The sequence below is a fragment of the Garra rufa genome, chromosome 1 (assembly GCF_049309525.1).
Source record: "Garra rufa chromosome 1, GarRuf1.0, whole genome shotgun sequence".
NCBI classification, from domain to species: Eukaryota; Metazoa; Chordata; class Actinopteri; order Cypriniformes; family Cyprinidae; genus Garra; species Garra rufa.
Genome location: NC_133361.1, coordinates 20,024,359 through 20,041,066, shown reverse-complemented (window position 1 = coordinate 20,041,066; position 16,708 = coordinate 20,024,359). Strand labels below are relative to the sequence as shown.

The window sequence follows — 16,708 nt, the reverse complement described above, 5'->3', positions numbered from 1 at the left end:
TGGAGTATAATAAACTCTTTATTTTTAACTTTTTTCTGTATTTTTAATCAAATATATGCAGCTTTGATGAAAGACTTCTTAAAATATAGTATAGTAAAAGTAATAATAAACTACTATAGTTTAAAGTAATAAAAATATCAAATAATTGAGGTTTCATTCATTTCATTCAAAGATTTCATTGAGTTCAAGGTTATTACAGTCACCTAAAACTGAAACTAAAATAATAATAATAATAATAATAATAATAATAAATAAAAAGTTTTTTCTTTACTAGAAATAAAATAAAATTAACACACATACACATAACAACTTTATTTCAGGTATTTGGCATTTTTCATTTTAATATGTTTCATTTCATGTATTAATATGACTAAAACTAAAACACAAAATGAATAAATATAATAAATAAATTATATTATAATACAATTATAAAATAATGTTTTGATAATCCTCATTGATATATATATATAAATGTATATAATTTTTATGTTTATTATTTTCATTTCATTGTTTCATTAATTAAGTAGGGATTTTGTTGGATTCAGGGTTATTATAGTCTAAACTAAAACTAAAACTGAAGCTAACATAAAAAAACATGAACAACATTTTTGCTGATGAAAATAAAACATCAAGTAGATAGCATAAAACACACATATTAAAAAACTACTACAAAAACATAAATATAATAAAATATATATAGTTTATATAAATTCATTTATAATATAAACTTATATGTTGATCATCTATCTATCATCATCTCTCTCTCACTCTCTCTCTAGATAGATATACTGATTATATCTATCTATCTATCTATCTATATATATATATATATATATATATATATATATATATATATATAACTTAAATATACTACAATTTCTATACAATACCCTTTTGGATTTCTTAAAATTAAAAAAAAGAAGAACAAAAAGGATATACTACATACGGTCTTTAATTTGTTTATATTTCCAACAGTAATGCTATCACTTTCCAAACTGGTTTTCAGCTGGTCCGCCAGACTCACAAGTGCCCCAACCTCCAGGTAAAGAGACCACCAGGATCAGCTAACCACCTTAGACTGGTTTAAGCAGTTTTTTTTCCCAAAAGGTTTAGACCAGTTGCCATTTTCCAAAAACGACCAGTTTAAGATTTCCAAGTAGGGAACAAGTTCAAATTCAAGTAGCGACAAAGCATATGGATGTATTGCACTAAAACACACAATGGAAATCAAGCTCTCACCTACTGCGACTTTGATCTTCTGTTATTTATGTTTAGCGCGACGATCTGCTCCATTACAAAATCACGTGGCAAAGCTCGCATGCATATCCAAAACGTGTAACGTTATCTGATAATGTCAGCACAACAACAGTTTGTGTTGGTGAAACGCAAACATTAGTGGTTTACTTTATGACCAGTGCACTAACGCACGCCCCGCCTCCGTACGCTCGTCGCAGGATCAGCGTCGTCACGCCTGCGTCCTCACGCAAACGTCGATAAGACGCGACGGTAGTTACGCTCGGCGTTGAGTGTGACCCGCGCTGCTCATTCATTATGTAAGTTTGATTCTTTATTATGAGCAATTTTTATAATATGCAACCAGTTTTGTCTCGTATATGAGGTTGAGTGTACACAGAAAGATATTAGCGGCGTTTGTTATTATTAATCGTCGACGTTTTGCTTAATCGGGTTTAGTAAAGGTAGGGTTAGCATTAGCTCCGCGCGTTGAATGAAGCGAATCAATAAACGTATTTGTTTAACGTAGATAAAGCCGTCAAATTTTAAGGATTTATGTTATTTGTATGTAATAAAATAACTAGTTTTAGACTTTTATGATGGGAGTTTTCATTGGTGTATTTGGTAACGTTAGTCTGCACATTGAATGTTTTTGGTCGTGAATAATGTAACTTAAAGCTTGATATTTACTACTTTATTTAAAACGATTTTTAATATTTTAGTTGATTATACCAAACATTTAGCTTTTGATAAATATGAAGTGCACTGCATGGGAACAAAAAAAAATCACAGAAGGTTTACATTGGTGTTATGTTTATTGTGGTTGTTCATTATAAGATTTTTAAAAGAAATAGGCCTACTAAAAATGTGGCGTGTGTATGTAGTATATTAAGTATATAGGAATAATAAAATATAATATTTTGGTTATTTGATCATTTTATTACCATATATATATATATATATATATATATATATATATATATTATTATTATTTATTTTTTTGCTAACAAAAAAATATTGAATAATCAAAAATGTAAAAGAGATTTTGTTGGCTTCAGGATTATTTTAGTTAACTAAAACTAATATTAGAAAACATCAAAAAACAATTTTTCTACTTGAAAGAGTATATATATATTATACTTAACATTTATTTATTTTAAAATAATGTGATAAATATAATTTAACAATTTTTGGATGTCTTGGCAATCATAACCTTTTGATCTAAAGGCTTATTCACAATAAAACTGCACATAATTAGTTAGGTTCTATACATATATAAATGCATAAAATACAACCGACAAAACAAATAAAAAAAAAGTACTTAATGTATAAAGTACGAACATTTCTATACAACTTTTAATGACTAAAATGTGAAAAATAGTAATAATCAGGAGGATCAAAATACAGATCAACAGTTAGATCATTAGAAAGTCATACTGTTCACAATTATCTCAGATTGTTACATTTAATGACTTTTTGGACAGCTTATTGTGGTTATTATTAATCACTTTTTTAAATAATTACCATCTCTATTATGCTTTTCCATTATATAAGAGTTTAAGTACTTAAGCTCCCAAATTTTATGTTTTGATGACTTAAATGTGAAACACTTAAAACATTTTTTTATATACAAATAATAGAGGGTTTGCACTTCCACTTGATTTGGTCAGTTACCCAGATGTGTGGCCATATTGGTGATACTCGGATGTAAACAACAGTATAGATTGCATGGTTAATGTACTACTGAATACGTTGTTCTGCTAATTTATGATGTCTAAACCACAGAAAAAATATGTGGAAGCTGCTAAATTATGTAGAGAAGGACTTAGTAAGCAGGAAAGGGCGCAATATTTTGACAAACTAAAGTTAAAAGGTAAAGATACGTACAAGCAGTAATAATTAAGATATTAGCCTAATATTTCACCTACCTGACCAGAAATTATAAGAACAAACACAAATGTTGTCAAGATTCTTGCCCTGGAAATCCTGGTTCAGTTTGGCCAACCACAAACGCCTTTTGTTCCTCAGACAGTTTTTTTGCACTCCTCTCTTTGATTTGTTATAACTTTTGGCAGTCTGTAGTACTCCAAATGTTTTTCCTGGTCCAACCGATTAGTACATCCCAAAACATGGCAATAATTGACCATTTTCAGCAGCAATAATAAGCAAAATATACCAGAAACTGCATAATGTACTGTACTGTTCGGTTCATTTGAATTGTTTACGTGACAATTGATAGCACGGCGTGAAAAAAAAAACTCTATAAAGATCGAATTAACTTATTGTGGTTATTATTAGTAGCATATATATTTTTTTCAATCTTTTCCGTAATATGTTTCTGCTAAGTGAGTTTCAAACACAAGTTTCGTGTTAAATATGTGTTACCAATGTCACAATGCATAATTTCCCCTATAAAGTTTTTTTAAATAAGCTTCCATATTTCCTTCTAGCTATAGGCTTTTAATGTAATGTGCAAGAAAGCTTTTCATGGTGTGACATAAGCATAACCACGGTACATTGTAAGTGTGACAGCTCAATAGTTTATGAGACGCAGGCTAAATGACACTATTGTTTTCTTTTTTCTCACAGGGCTCCATCACCAACCAAGCGCAGAGAGCGTTCAGAGGACAAACCCAGGGAACGAGCAAAGGAAAAGGCTGCTGGTAAAGAGGGAGCGGAGAAGGAGCGAGGCCGTGACAAGATCCGCAAACGCCGCAGCAACTCCACCGGGAGCAGCAGTAGCAGGTCAGATGGGGTGAAGTTCAGGATTCATGTTTGGATGATACTTTGACCCTTTTGTAATCATCCCTGTCTTATTTGACCTCAGATCCAGGTCCAGTTCCAGCTCCAGCAGCAGTTCTGGATCCAGCTCGGGCTCGTCCAGTGGGTCCAGCTCTTCTTCTGGTTCCAGCCGCTCTGGGTCATCCAGTTCCTCTCGCTCTTCTAGTTCATCAGGGTCCTCTGGGTCTCCCAGCCCAAGCCGCCGTCGACATGATAACCGACGCCGCTCACGATCAAAGTACGTTCTGGGCTGTTTGACACAAACACTTTATTTATTCAAATGATGTTAACTAGGTATTGATGAGAGAACCAGGCATGGCACTTACTGAACTTGTCATTTTAACCAGGTCCAAGTCACAAAAGCGGACTGATGAGAAAGAGAGAAAGAGGAGGAGCCCGAGCCCCAAACCCACCAAACTTCATCTGGGAAGACTCACAAGGAACGTAACCAAGGTACGGTTTAAGATCAGCATTTCACCTAAGTTTAAGCAGGGGTGTTTGTAATTCAGTCACTTTTAATGAATGTATTCTTTGTATGTTATAAATGCTGTCTTGATCCAAAACGGTTAGTATCAGTGAAATTTTTTATGATTCACGATGCCATGACGAATTGTATACATGAATTAACATGCTTAATTCAAGTCAAGAAACTTTTTGAGAAGTAAGATTTAAAAAAAAAAAAAATTAAAGAAGTCTCTTCTGCTCACCAAGCCTGCATTTATTTTATCCAAAGTACAGTAAGGACAGTAAAATGTATTTTTACTATTTAAAATAACTGCTTTCTATGTGAATATTTTAAAATGCAATTTATTCCTGTGACTTCAAAGCTGAATTTTTAGCATCATTGTTCCAGTCACATAGTCCTTCAGAAAGCATTCTAATATTATAATTCGTGCAAATTTATTAGATTGTGCCTTTTTTGCGTGTTTAAACTGTAAATCTGTAATGCATGTTCATCTGAATTTCAAAACATTTTTGGGTATCTAACATCATCATGAAGTATTCAAGACATTCAAAAAGTCGAAAAAAAAAAAAAGATTAAATATAAAATAAATCTACTTGAATATTGCAAAACAGCACGCTCCTATAGCATATTTAAACATGCATTTTTTTTTTTTAATTATTTGAATATGTTGACCTATTGATGTACCAGTACTTCACTGCTCATCTGGATCATTGCTTTTTGCTGATCTGCTGCTGATTTCCCGCAGGAACATATTCAAGAGATCTTTTCGACTTATGGCAAGATCAAGATGATTGACATGCCCCCAGATCGTTTGCACCCGAATCTGTCAAAGGGTTATGCTTATGTGGAGTATGAGTCTCCGGAGGATGCCCAGAAAGCCCTCAAACACATGGACGGAGGTATGTGTGTGAGAAAAAAACTGTTCAATTTAGTGTTGAGCGATATGCACAATTTTCATATCGTCAGCCTGAGAGATTGCCGATACACGATACTATCGTGCTAATTTATTTAATTATCTATGTACTAAATTCCTTATTAGTTTTGTAAGGGTAGTCTTGTTATTGGACATGTGACTAAGTTGTACGTGTAGAGTGCTGACGGTAGTTCTGCCAGAGAGGTTCAAGTTTACTTTCGGTTTCATTCTCTGCTATCCGCTATCTTCAGTGAGTGGTAAATGTGTGTGCATGAATGTAAATGAATGAATCTTTCTTTAACCGTCATATTGCGATTATGTTACCGCTGTATGTCTGATCGTTGTTCATGTTGTGGTTCAGTTCATACAGAATGTGGAGAAGCGATGCGCGTGTAATCAGGGTGGCCGCGGATCCTTAAAAAGTCTTAAATTCCGTTGTCCTAAAATAAGGCCTTTAAATGTCTTAATTTGTCTTAAATCTAAATCCAAGGGTCTTAATTTTTTAATCTTAATTTTAGAGAGAATGTCTCCATTAAAATGTTTTTTTTTTTTACACTTTGAAAAGGAAAAGTTTATCGTTTTGAGGAGAATCTCCTGCGCACGTTCTAAATCTGTTCTGTTGCTAGACACGCGCTTGCTTGACAACGTCTCAGTGTTGCCAGATTTAGCGGGTTTCCGCCCAACTACACGCATTGAATTCGCGGATTAACTGTTAAGTTTAACCATCATAGAGTAAAAGTTTATAATTAGCACATGTTTTGTCTTGCCACTTTACCAATTCAAACAATTTAAAAAGGGAACACGCACGCTGATTTTTTTTACCGCTGCCGCACACACCTGACGCGAGCACGCGCACAGAGAGAGAGAGAGGCAGAGAGGCGCGATTCAGACAGATTGATTCCTCTTAAACTTCTCTTTGAACGGAAACATACATACAAAGTTATGTTTAAATACCCGTTTTGGTATTCTGGTAAACACAGTCGGTTATGTCTTCAGTGAACCGAAACAGCTGAGAAAGAGATGCGTGCCAGTATTCGTTTCGTGCATTAGGCCTTAAAGAGACAGCGTCCTATAAATACCTGCAGTGAGAAGCACTAGTTATTTTACAATTAATTATTACATTTCCGCTCCTGAATACTAGTGTTATTGATTTTATTACTAACTTTATGTTGTATTCATTTACACTTGTCATTTGTGTAATTGTTCTTGTTTTGTTACTGAACTTTAGTTCAGCTAGTAGTTTTTGCTGTGGATTAGAAGTACCTAAAGTAAGCATTCAGTAATTAGGAAAAAACAAACTTTTTTTTTTTTTGCTGATCCGAAAAATGATCCGATCCGTGACGCAAAATCCGTGTTTGTTACACTGTTACATTGGCTTCAAAGTGTGTGAGAGCCTTGACTTTGTCATGGAATAGAAAATAATTTCTTCTTCTGGAATAGTGTTTTCCGTTGAATATTCCCAAGAACAATCAGTTAAATAAAATAATAATTTAAAATATCTTCATAGTTTTGTGCTAGACTTTTGCGGGACTTTCAATTTGGTCTTAAATTTTGTTTGAAAATGGTATTAAAAAGTCTTAAAATGTCTTAAATTTAACTTGGTCAAACCTGTAGACACCCTGGTAATTCACGTGCATATGTTTAGCGCCATTTTATCGCTTGGTAATTCTAATGAATGCATATGTTACTGAGGTGAATGTCTATGTTTACTATATACAGACAGATTCTGAAATATCGTATTTAATTCAGCCTAAACCATATTTTACTACCTGTTATCATAATGAATGTGCAATGCTGGATAACATAATGCTTACATTTCCTCAAAAGCAGCTACAAATAACAAGCAAAGAACATGTACATTATTAAAGTACTTCATCACTAACTAGTGTAGCCTAGTCTAATGCGAGTTGCACTTTAAAAACACTCAGTTAATCTATCTACACTGCATGATGAATAAATCTCTTACCCATTTTCACTGCTCACGTTTGCTGCGTGTTAAGGCAACGCGACCACTCTATGCTTGTTTATCCCGCAGCAAGTTTCTGAAGCATCCTGAAGCACTCTTCGCGCTGCATCGCTAAAGAGGCGCCTTTTTGATGGATAATAATAATAATAATCGTCTTGCTATCGTCAAAGGCATCCGCAAGAGGCGATACCTCTGACTGTCAGCGATACACGATACTATCTAACCCTAGCTCAATTGAATTGTTATTGTTAAAGCATAAAAAAAACCTGAGTTACTTGTATTTATTTACAGATGCATTCGTCACACTTCTCTAGTAAGTTTCATCTGTGTGTGAAGACGCTGTATGCGGTGGTGTAGCGCAAATATGTGAATGAATGTTACGAAGTGTAGTACCGCTGTATTAACTGATGACAAGGCAGAAATGCTTCTCTTTATCAAGAACAAATTGCCATTAATGCTCAAGTAATAGCATTTAGTACTAGCATTGTTATTTCTACCTGTTTGAAGACACAGTGCACTTTTTGTTGTTAAAGTTATTGTTGTGAGACGATCCTGTATATTTAAAAAAAATAATAATAATAATCCATATAAAATTAATTGAAGAAAAGTAGATTTTTGTAAGTAAACCTGCTTTGTTACTTATATTTATTTCTATGTTTTCAAGGCTCAGAGCACTTTATTTTGTTAGTTATTTTATTATGAGATGCTGTAATGTTTATTCATTTTTTTTTTTATTATAAAATAAAAAGAATTACATTGAGGAAAAGATTTTTGTTAGTATAACTATACTATGTTAGTTACAGGAACTAATTTTATACTTTTTCGAAGGCACAAAGCACTTTATTTTGTTATTAAAGTTATTTTGTTGTAAGAACAAAATAATTTGTTTAATTTTGTTAATTAAAGAATATATTTCTGTATATTCTTTCATTACATTTCTTAAAAATCGGAATCGGCAGGTCACACTTAATGAAAAATCGGAATCGGCCAAGAAAATTGCAATCGGTGCATCTCTAGTCAAGTACATTTAACATGAGCTATCAATTAAAATATTATAATTTGTATCTGTTTATATTTAGTGGACCTGAGCTAACATGAACTAACAATGAAAAGTAGTATTTGAATTAACCCATTGCAGTGTTACCATTTTATTTTAGCTAGTTGACAAGGCCACTAATAAGACAGACCAGGTGACTGAAGGTCAGTTCACTAGAAGGGATTTTTAACACACTTACTGTCCTCAGGTCAGATTGATGGTCAGGAAATCACAGCCACGGCTGTTCTGGCCCAGAGGATACGACCTGCCCCGAGAAGACCATCACCTCCACGCCGAATGCCTCCACCGCCTCCCATGTGGCGCCGCACGCCGCCTCGCATGAGGAGAAGGTTGGCTTTTTTCATATATTTTAGTCCCACTGGCATGTTGGGTTTTCTGTGTGGATCAATGGGTACCAATCCAGGGCTTGCAAAATCGCATAAATTGTTTCTTCCAGTCGGGCTACCAAAATGTATCCTGGCTCTATCTTTATTACGGTCTGTAGGTCCTTTGAAAGCCTTTGATTTTGTTGTATCTAAGGTCATGAAAAGGCTTAAATACCCTAAATGGCATAAAAGTCTTAATTATAATTTTAAGAGGTCTTACATTTGGGGATGTAAAGGCAAGAATCACGATATTGTTTAAAGTGATGATTAAAGCTATGGTTTTATTTAATAAATATGAATGCTGCATGTTGCAAAGTCAAAACGCAGCATAGGGGTTTTTATATGAATGTACAGTTGAAGTCAAAAGTTTACATACACCTTGCAGAATCTGCAAAATGTAATTTTTTTTCTTTTTATTTATCAAAGTAAGGGGATCATACAAAATGCATTTTTTATTTAGTACTGACCTGAATAAAATATTTCACATAAAAGATGTTTACATATAGTTCACAAGAGAAAATAATAGTTGACCCTGAAAAATGTTGACCTTGATAAAAATGACCCCGTTCAAAAGTTTACATTCACTTGATTCTTAATACTGTGTTGATACCTGAATGATCCCCAGCTGTTCTGTTTAGTGATAGTTGTTCATGAGTCCTTTGTTTGTCCTGTACAGTTAAACTGCACACTGTTCTTCAGAAAAATCCTTCAGGTCCCACAAATATTTCGTTTTTTCAGCATTTTGGGTATTTGGACCCTTTCCAACAATGACTGTATGATTTTGACTGATGCTCCAGAAGGAAACACGATGCATTAAGAGAACTTTTTGAATTTGAAGATCACATTAATTTAATTTAATTTAAGTTTTAAATCCCCGGCATTGTTGTGTTTCCTTCTGAAGCATCAGTGAGCATTTGAACCTTCTGTTCAAATACATAAAAATGCTGAAAAACCAAAGAATTTGTGGGATCTGAAGGATTTTTCTGAAGAACAACGAGCTGTTTAACTGTTGGGGACAAACAAGGGACTCATGAACAACTATCATCAAACAAACAATTGAAAAAAACAAAACAGCTGTGGATCATTTAAGTAACAACAGTATTAAGAATCAAGTGAATGTAAACTTTTGAACAGCGGCATTTTTATAAATTCAGCTATTTTCTCTTGTGGTCTATAGGTAAGCATCTTATTCAGGTAAGTACTAAATAAAAAAAAATAACGTGTTTTGTATGATCCCTTTTATTTTAGTAAAGTAATTCACAATTTGACTTAAACTTTTGACTTACTGAAGAAACAATAACTGGATCACTGAAGGGAATCAACTGTCTTCAGAAAAGTTTTGGTGGCATTTTTGTTTCATCTTGTCTGTAATGCCTGATAAAGCAGCGTTTATGAACGCAGCGCTGCTTTGTGTGCAGCTATTACCAGAGAAACCGCTATATTTGTGCTGTTTGAAAAGTGGCAGAGAATGAATTGGCATTTTCAGTAAGCCTTTCTGCTGTTTATGTTCAGATCATGTGAATATTGACCCATGTTTTTACACAGCAAACAGTTGTAAATGTGAAAGAAGCTAATGTACCTTCTAAAAAATGAATCAATCATGACAGTAATATTTGTTTTTAATTAATATAATATATACGTTTGATTATTCATTTTCTTTCAAATGTTTTAAAAGCTGAAATACATTTAGCATTTTATAAAACTTGTTTTTGTGAAATCCTGTTTCTGAACTATAAATCTTATGTTTTTTTTTATGGTTTAATTTTACCAAAGATTTTGCCCTGCCCCACTTATATAATATTATATTTATTTTTATTTGGGCAGCTCTTAAAAAGGTATTATCAGTTTTTTTGTAAATGGTATTAAAATCTGGATTTTTGTTTTTGATTTACCATTTTGACTTTGGATTTTGATATTTTGCAACCCCTGCAATCAATCCAATACTCCCGCAGGCCTAAATTTAATTTTAGTCTGCACTTCACACCTGTTTGCAAATGCAATCTGTCCTTTCACCTTGCGTTTCTGTTTATTTATCCTACTGCTTCACAGACAAGACAGACTTCCTGCCTTTTATGTGTCTTATCAGGTAATTAGCGTGTGAGCGTCTGTGATTTATCTTTGCCAGAGCTGACTGTTCTTCCGTTTTGCAGGTCTCGGTCTCCGCGGCGCCGCTCGCCAGTGAGAAGACGTTCTCGCTCCAGGTCACCGGGTCGCAGGCGTCATCGTTCCCGCTCCAGTTCCAACTCGTCCCGTTAACGAGACGCTCCATTCTCAGGAATGGTTTGTCTTTTTGGTCCGCTATTGTTTTAGTTGGACATGACAAATAAATAGTCCAGATGTTTTTCTTTTTCTCTAGTACCTTAGGATTGTACGTAAAAGCCCTTTGATAACATCAATGTTAGGGTGGATGTAATTGGTTTTTACTGCTTCTGTGTTGGTACACTCACTGGGTTTGTGCTAGATGCTCTATTTTACTGTGATATTTTCCCCCCCCACTTTTTGTAATGTGCTTTTGTTTTGAGAAATCCAGCTTTTTACTGGTTTATGTTTATGGGATTAAAAAGCAGACTTTTTTTATCTAAAAGTTACCATTTGTTCACTGAATTGCAATAGCAGTTCCACAACATTCATCTCTCAAGATCACCTTCTAATCCTGTAAAATCTGATGATCTGTAAGATTGAAAACGGAAAATCAATAAACCAGTTTAACAACCAAAATCCTCAGTGCTGTCATTTATTCACCCTCATGTTGGTCCAACCTGTATCACTTTATTCCTTAAAAAAACAAATGGAAAATCCTGAAAGTTCACAGTAGTTTTAACCCTGCAAAGCCTGGTAATATTTATTGTATGCAATAGAGGTTCTGAGTATGAAACTTGTATTTGGGCCATTCTACAGAATTAGAGTTGAAAACATCTTGGGAAATTTTTTTTTTTTTTTTTTTTAATGGTTTTGGTAAAATGGTACACAATTATGCATCAATTCTCATCTTGCGTTTTCTGAAAGTTTTGGAATATTTGTACTCTCACCAAATGTGTCACTAATACTAATTAAATTACTAATTTAATTTGAATGGGTTTTTTGCTTACATCTATATTGTACATATTTATTCCATGTAATGTCTAAATACTGGATTCTGATTGGCTGGCAGGTATGCAGGCCGTTGAATGCTTGAATCTGATTGGCTGACGAACGTTCTAATGGTGTGCATTATTTTCAGGGAAACGCACGGCGAACGTAGTTCCAGACAGCTCTTGACCGCATTACATTTCTATATCACTTCGCCACACTATTTCAGTTGTTTCAAAGGTCATTACAGCCCAAAACAAGAAAATAACTAAAACAAATAAACACAGTAAACAATAGAGTGAAAACGACATATTATTTCCACGTTTTTGCCTCAATATTATGTTTTATTATGTACGGAAAGCACATTTCTCCCTCACAGTTTTAATGTTGTTAGCGCTGCTCTGACGATGAACAACTTAAAAACTACATGACATTCCTCACAAGCGAAGTAACAACGGCATGGTCTTGAAGAACATGAATTTAAAGTTTCGCTATTAGTAGAGACAATGCTGCCAACCACTTTTGAGAGATGCACAGACTCAGAGAGGTAATTGACCCGCTTAATATCTCTATCCCTTTCTCTTGCCATCTGTCTAAACTTCATTATTAACTGCATTAGTTTGCTATCAACGGCTCAAGTGTTGTTACTAGGTTTAAAATGACGTTTTGGAACTAGCAACGAAAGGCTGGATAAGCTGCGTAAGAAATTATTCCTAATTGCAATCGCGTTTTTAAGGATAAAAACTGGACGAATATCTTGAAATATATCATCTGATCGATGTCTTGAGGTGTGGTAACCATAGTATAAGCGGAATAATTGACTTTGGTCTGTTGAATTGACGCGTGCATTATTTTCTAAGAATTAAATGGACCGTTGTCAATTATTCCTTACATGTTTTGTTGCTATTTTATTCAAACATGTTCAGAACAATTACATTTTGAACAATATTTCAAGTGTGAATTATGAGATTTGTTGTATTTTGAATACATTTTTTCTTTGTAAAAGGTAAAGTTGATCAAACTGATTTCAAAGTTAAGGATTTGTTAGTTTGAAAACACATTGAACCAAACACTATCATAACATCTTAGTTGATAATTCAGTATACTTTATTTTTTTTACAAAACATCCCATGTTTCGGTAGTGGCAGTAATGTTTGGTAGCGGCCACATCACATTACAGAATTTTAACTTACAGCATACTAAAATACTACCGAAACATGCTAACATACAACAAAAATAGCATTGTATTAAAATTGTGTTTATTTCACCAAAATCAGGGTTCCCGCGGGGTCTTAAAAAGCCTTAAAAGCATTGAATTTATTAATTTGGAAATGATACCTTAAAAAGACTTTAAAAAGTCTTGAATTTTGATGTCTGGGTCTTAAAAATTGTGCTGTATGTAACTTCTCCGTGTTGTAATTTTCCTCAAAAGTTTCATTTGTCAACCACGATTATTTTGATTAAATGACGTAGTATAAATAAAGAGTGGCGGAACCAATAATTGAGAACGCAATGCAGCCCCGGGTCACAGTACAAAATACTGCGAACACGTAACGTTAATGCCTTCAGTAAATGAAGATCACGGGCTACAGTCAGCATCACAACCATAGACTACAACACAACACAGACCTCAAGCAACAAGCAAAGGAGAAGCGCGAAAAATCAAGGAAAATCTCAGCATTCCACAGGACAGGTTGACTGACGCCGTTATATTTTTAACGTTTGTTTTTACGTTAGTTAGCTACCAATTTCATTCTGAGGTTATGGGGAAATGTAAATTTAATGAAGCGTGGCTGGATAAAAACTCTTTTCGTCATTGGTTAAAACCAGTGGACAACAACGTTTTTGAGGCTTTTTGCACCATATGCAAAAAAAAGGATTCAGCTAGGTACAATGGGAATGAAGGCATTCTCTCCTGCGGAGAGGCCATAAGGAGAAGTTGACGGAACTGGCTGTCCTTGATAAAGAGATTGCTGCCCTGAGTGAAGAGCTAAGGAGTTGACTGTGTTTCTTAATTTAATTTATTGTTGAGTTCTGATTTTCGATGTTTATTGTTCAGGGGTCTCTCAGTTCCCCATATTCCCAGGATGGAATAAGTAGCTAGCTAATGTTAAAAAACAACATTGTTCGGCAAACTTTCTTGTGGCCTAGTGAAATGTTTTTATTTTTCACACCTGCTTGGCTTATCTTTTACCCATTCCACATTTGAAAAATAAATGAACACAAGTTCAAAGATTTTGTTTTTCTTTGCTGGTAGGAAGTGAAGTAGGTATTAATTTTTTATATAAATGGTCTTAAAAAGGTCTTAAAAAGACTTGAATTTAACTTGAAGAAACCTGTAGGAACCCTGAAAATAAATGTACATGTGTTCCCTTTCTGTTTCGGTAGTGACAATTTTATGGAATAACGGCCAAAAAAAAACTAAGATGTCACTACCGAAAACACTGCCAAATGTTCCGGTAGTGGCAATTTTAGATACTTTTGAAGCTAGCTCAAAAATGCTAATCAGCACATGGTTAGCTAGCACAGTTCTCAACATTTGCGCACATATAAAAACTAAATGTTACGGAATAACTCCCAAAAAATGATTATTTGCAGAAAAAAATGTGTGCTTAAAGGAACACTCACAGGTCTCCAACCCCCCAATAAGTTGAGTTTTACCGTTTTGAAATCCATTCAGCCGTTCTCCTGTTCTGGCGATATCACTTTTAGCATAGCTTAGCATAGATCATTGAATCCTATGAGACCAATAGCATCGCGTTCAAAAATGACCAACGAGTTTCCATATTTGTCCTATTTAAAACTTGACTCTTCTGTAGTTATATCATGTACTAATAGTGGCGGAAAATGTAAAGCTGTGATTTTCTAGGCCGATAAGATTAGGAACTACACTCCCATTCCGGCGTAATAGTTTGCTGCCGTAATATGGACGCAGCAGGCGGAGTAATATCACGCAGCACCTGAAATTAGTTCCCAGCTAGGTTAACATTTGCACATGTGCTGCGTGATATTACTGCGCCTGCTTCGTCAATGTTACTGCAGCAAACTTCCGCCGGAATGGGAGTGTAGTTCCTAATCTTATCGGCCTAGAAAATCGCAGCTTTACATTTTCCGCTGGTCTTAGATTACACGATATAACTACAGAAGAGTCAAGTTTTAAATTGGACAAATATGGAAACTCGTTGGTTATTTTTGAACGCGATGCTACTGGTCTAATAGGATTCAATGATATATGCTAAGCTATGCTAAAAGTGATATCGCCAGAACAGGAGAACGGCTGAATGGATTTCAAAACGGTAAAACTCAACTTATTAACTCAGGGGGAGTTGGCGAATGAGCCTATTTCCAAAAAAAAGTGGAGTGTTCCTTTAAAGTTACAGATTTTTCAGAATTTTGAAAGCATTTACCTCAAAATGATGGGGCCTATCTACTCACTATGTAGCTATGAGAGAGAGAGGGACACAAATATTTCCTGATCATAAATGTAGGGGTGTAGTTAAAACTTTATTTTTACTTTAATTTTTAAAAGAATCAATACAATACTTTTAAAAACAACAATAGAAAAAATAAATACAATATCATTATCATAAGTTGAAATTTAAGGGTTAGGGATCAGGAGGTGACCAATTAAATACCCAATAAATGATGAATTTTTTTTATAAGCTTACTAATATTTTTGTGGGTTTCAACAGATAATAGAAACCAGTAAGCATCTAAGATTTGAATATTTAAATGCTTTTTAAACATGTTTTTTGGTTGTGGGACAGCAGTTTGGACCAATTCTGTAAAATGGCCCATTTATTCTGATAGCATGTGAAGGCGGCATTAGTCACATTGCATTTACAGCTCAGTAACTGGCTGAAAAAGCATCAGTGCCTATGAGAAAAGATGCCAAAACACTTGATGCATCAGCCATTGAGAAGAACGGCAATACTTAAGTCTATTTAATATCTGCTTGGGAAAAATCTGTCAGTTTCACGCTGTGAAGAGCTCTCCAGAATAATTGGTCACTGGTGAAATCATAAAATACAGTGGCATTCGTGCAATAAGCGCTTAAGTTAAACAGCCAAACTTGCTCAGCTGGGCTTCTGTGCCACTTCATTTTATTCAGCCATTAACATGGACATTAAAACAGCACTTTATCAACAGCTGATCCCCGGGGCTGACAAGCCCAGACGGTCGCGTTTGGAAATGAGCTGCTGTATCTGTGGCCTGCTGGAGATTGACTCATATGTGTCAAGGGTAATGAGGCATGTTGGGTCACAAGCTTGTGGCTGTCAGGCACAATAAACAGTAAGCAGTAGTGAGAATTGTGCCTGGACAAAAACAGGGCCTTTTCAGTTGCAGATGAGGTTTAATGTGAAGTGATGGATTGTGAGCCACAGCACATGGATTTTGTCAATGAAGTTGCTTGTGCATCAGTTTTAAATGTACTAATTACTTTGAGTTACTGAAGCGTTGTACCTAAGAGCACTAACATTATTGATCAGAAAGGTGATCAAAGTCTACTTACCGGTTTGTTGTTTACTGGGTCAATGTGACCCTGGACCACAAAACCAGTCATAAGGGTCCATTTTTTGAAATTGGTTTTGAAATTGGTTTGTTAGGATAGGGCAATATTTGGCTGAGATACAGCTATTTGAAAATCTGGAATCTGAGAGTGTAAAAAAAATCCAAATATTGAGAAAATCGCCTTTAAAGTTGTCCAAATGAAGTTCTTAGCAATGCATATTACTAATCAAAAATTAAGTTTTGATATATTTACAATAGGGAATTTAAAAAATATCTTTATAAAACATGATCTTTACTTAATATCCTAATGATTTTTGGCATAAAAGAGAAATTGATAATTCTGAAC

General features: G+C 34.5%; 1 protein-coding gene across 1 annotated transcript; it reads left to right on the top strand.

Annotated features, from left to right (window-relative positions):
• Positions 1-1,488: 1,488 nt before the first annotated feature.
• Positions 1,489-11,499, top strand: rnps1 (RNA binding protein S1, serine-rich domain). Its single transcript, XM_073848423.1, has 7 exons — positions 1,489-1,553; positions 3,823-3,978; positions 4,061-4,252; positions 4,362-4,467; positions 5,226-5,379; positions 8,604-8,745; positions 10,932-11,499. Coding segments are annotated over exons 1-7 (858 nt in total). The 5' UTR covers positions 1,489-1,551; the 3' UTR covers positions 11,038-11,499.
• Positions 11,500-16,708: the final 5,209 nt, after the last annotated feature.

Coding starts and splice junctions, on each gene's coding strand:
- rnps1 (XM_073848423.1), top strand. Junction 4,468..5,225: donor TCACAAGGAACGTAACCAAG/GTACGGTTTAAG, acceptor GATTTCCCGCAG/GAACATATTCAAGAGATCTT. Junction 8,746..10,931: donor CCGCCTCGCATGAGGAGAAG/GTTGGCTTTTTT, acceptor TCCGTTTTGCAG/GTCTCGGTCTCCGCGGCGCC.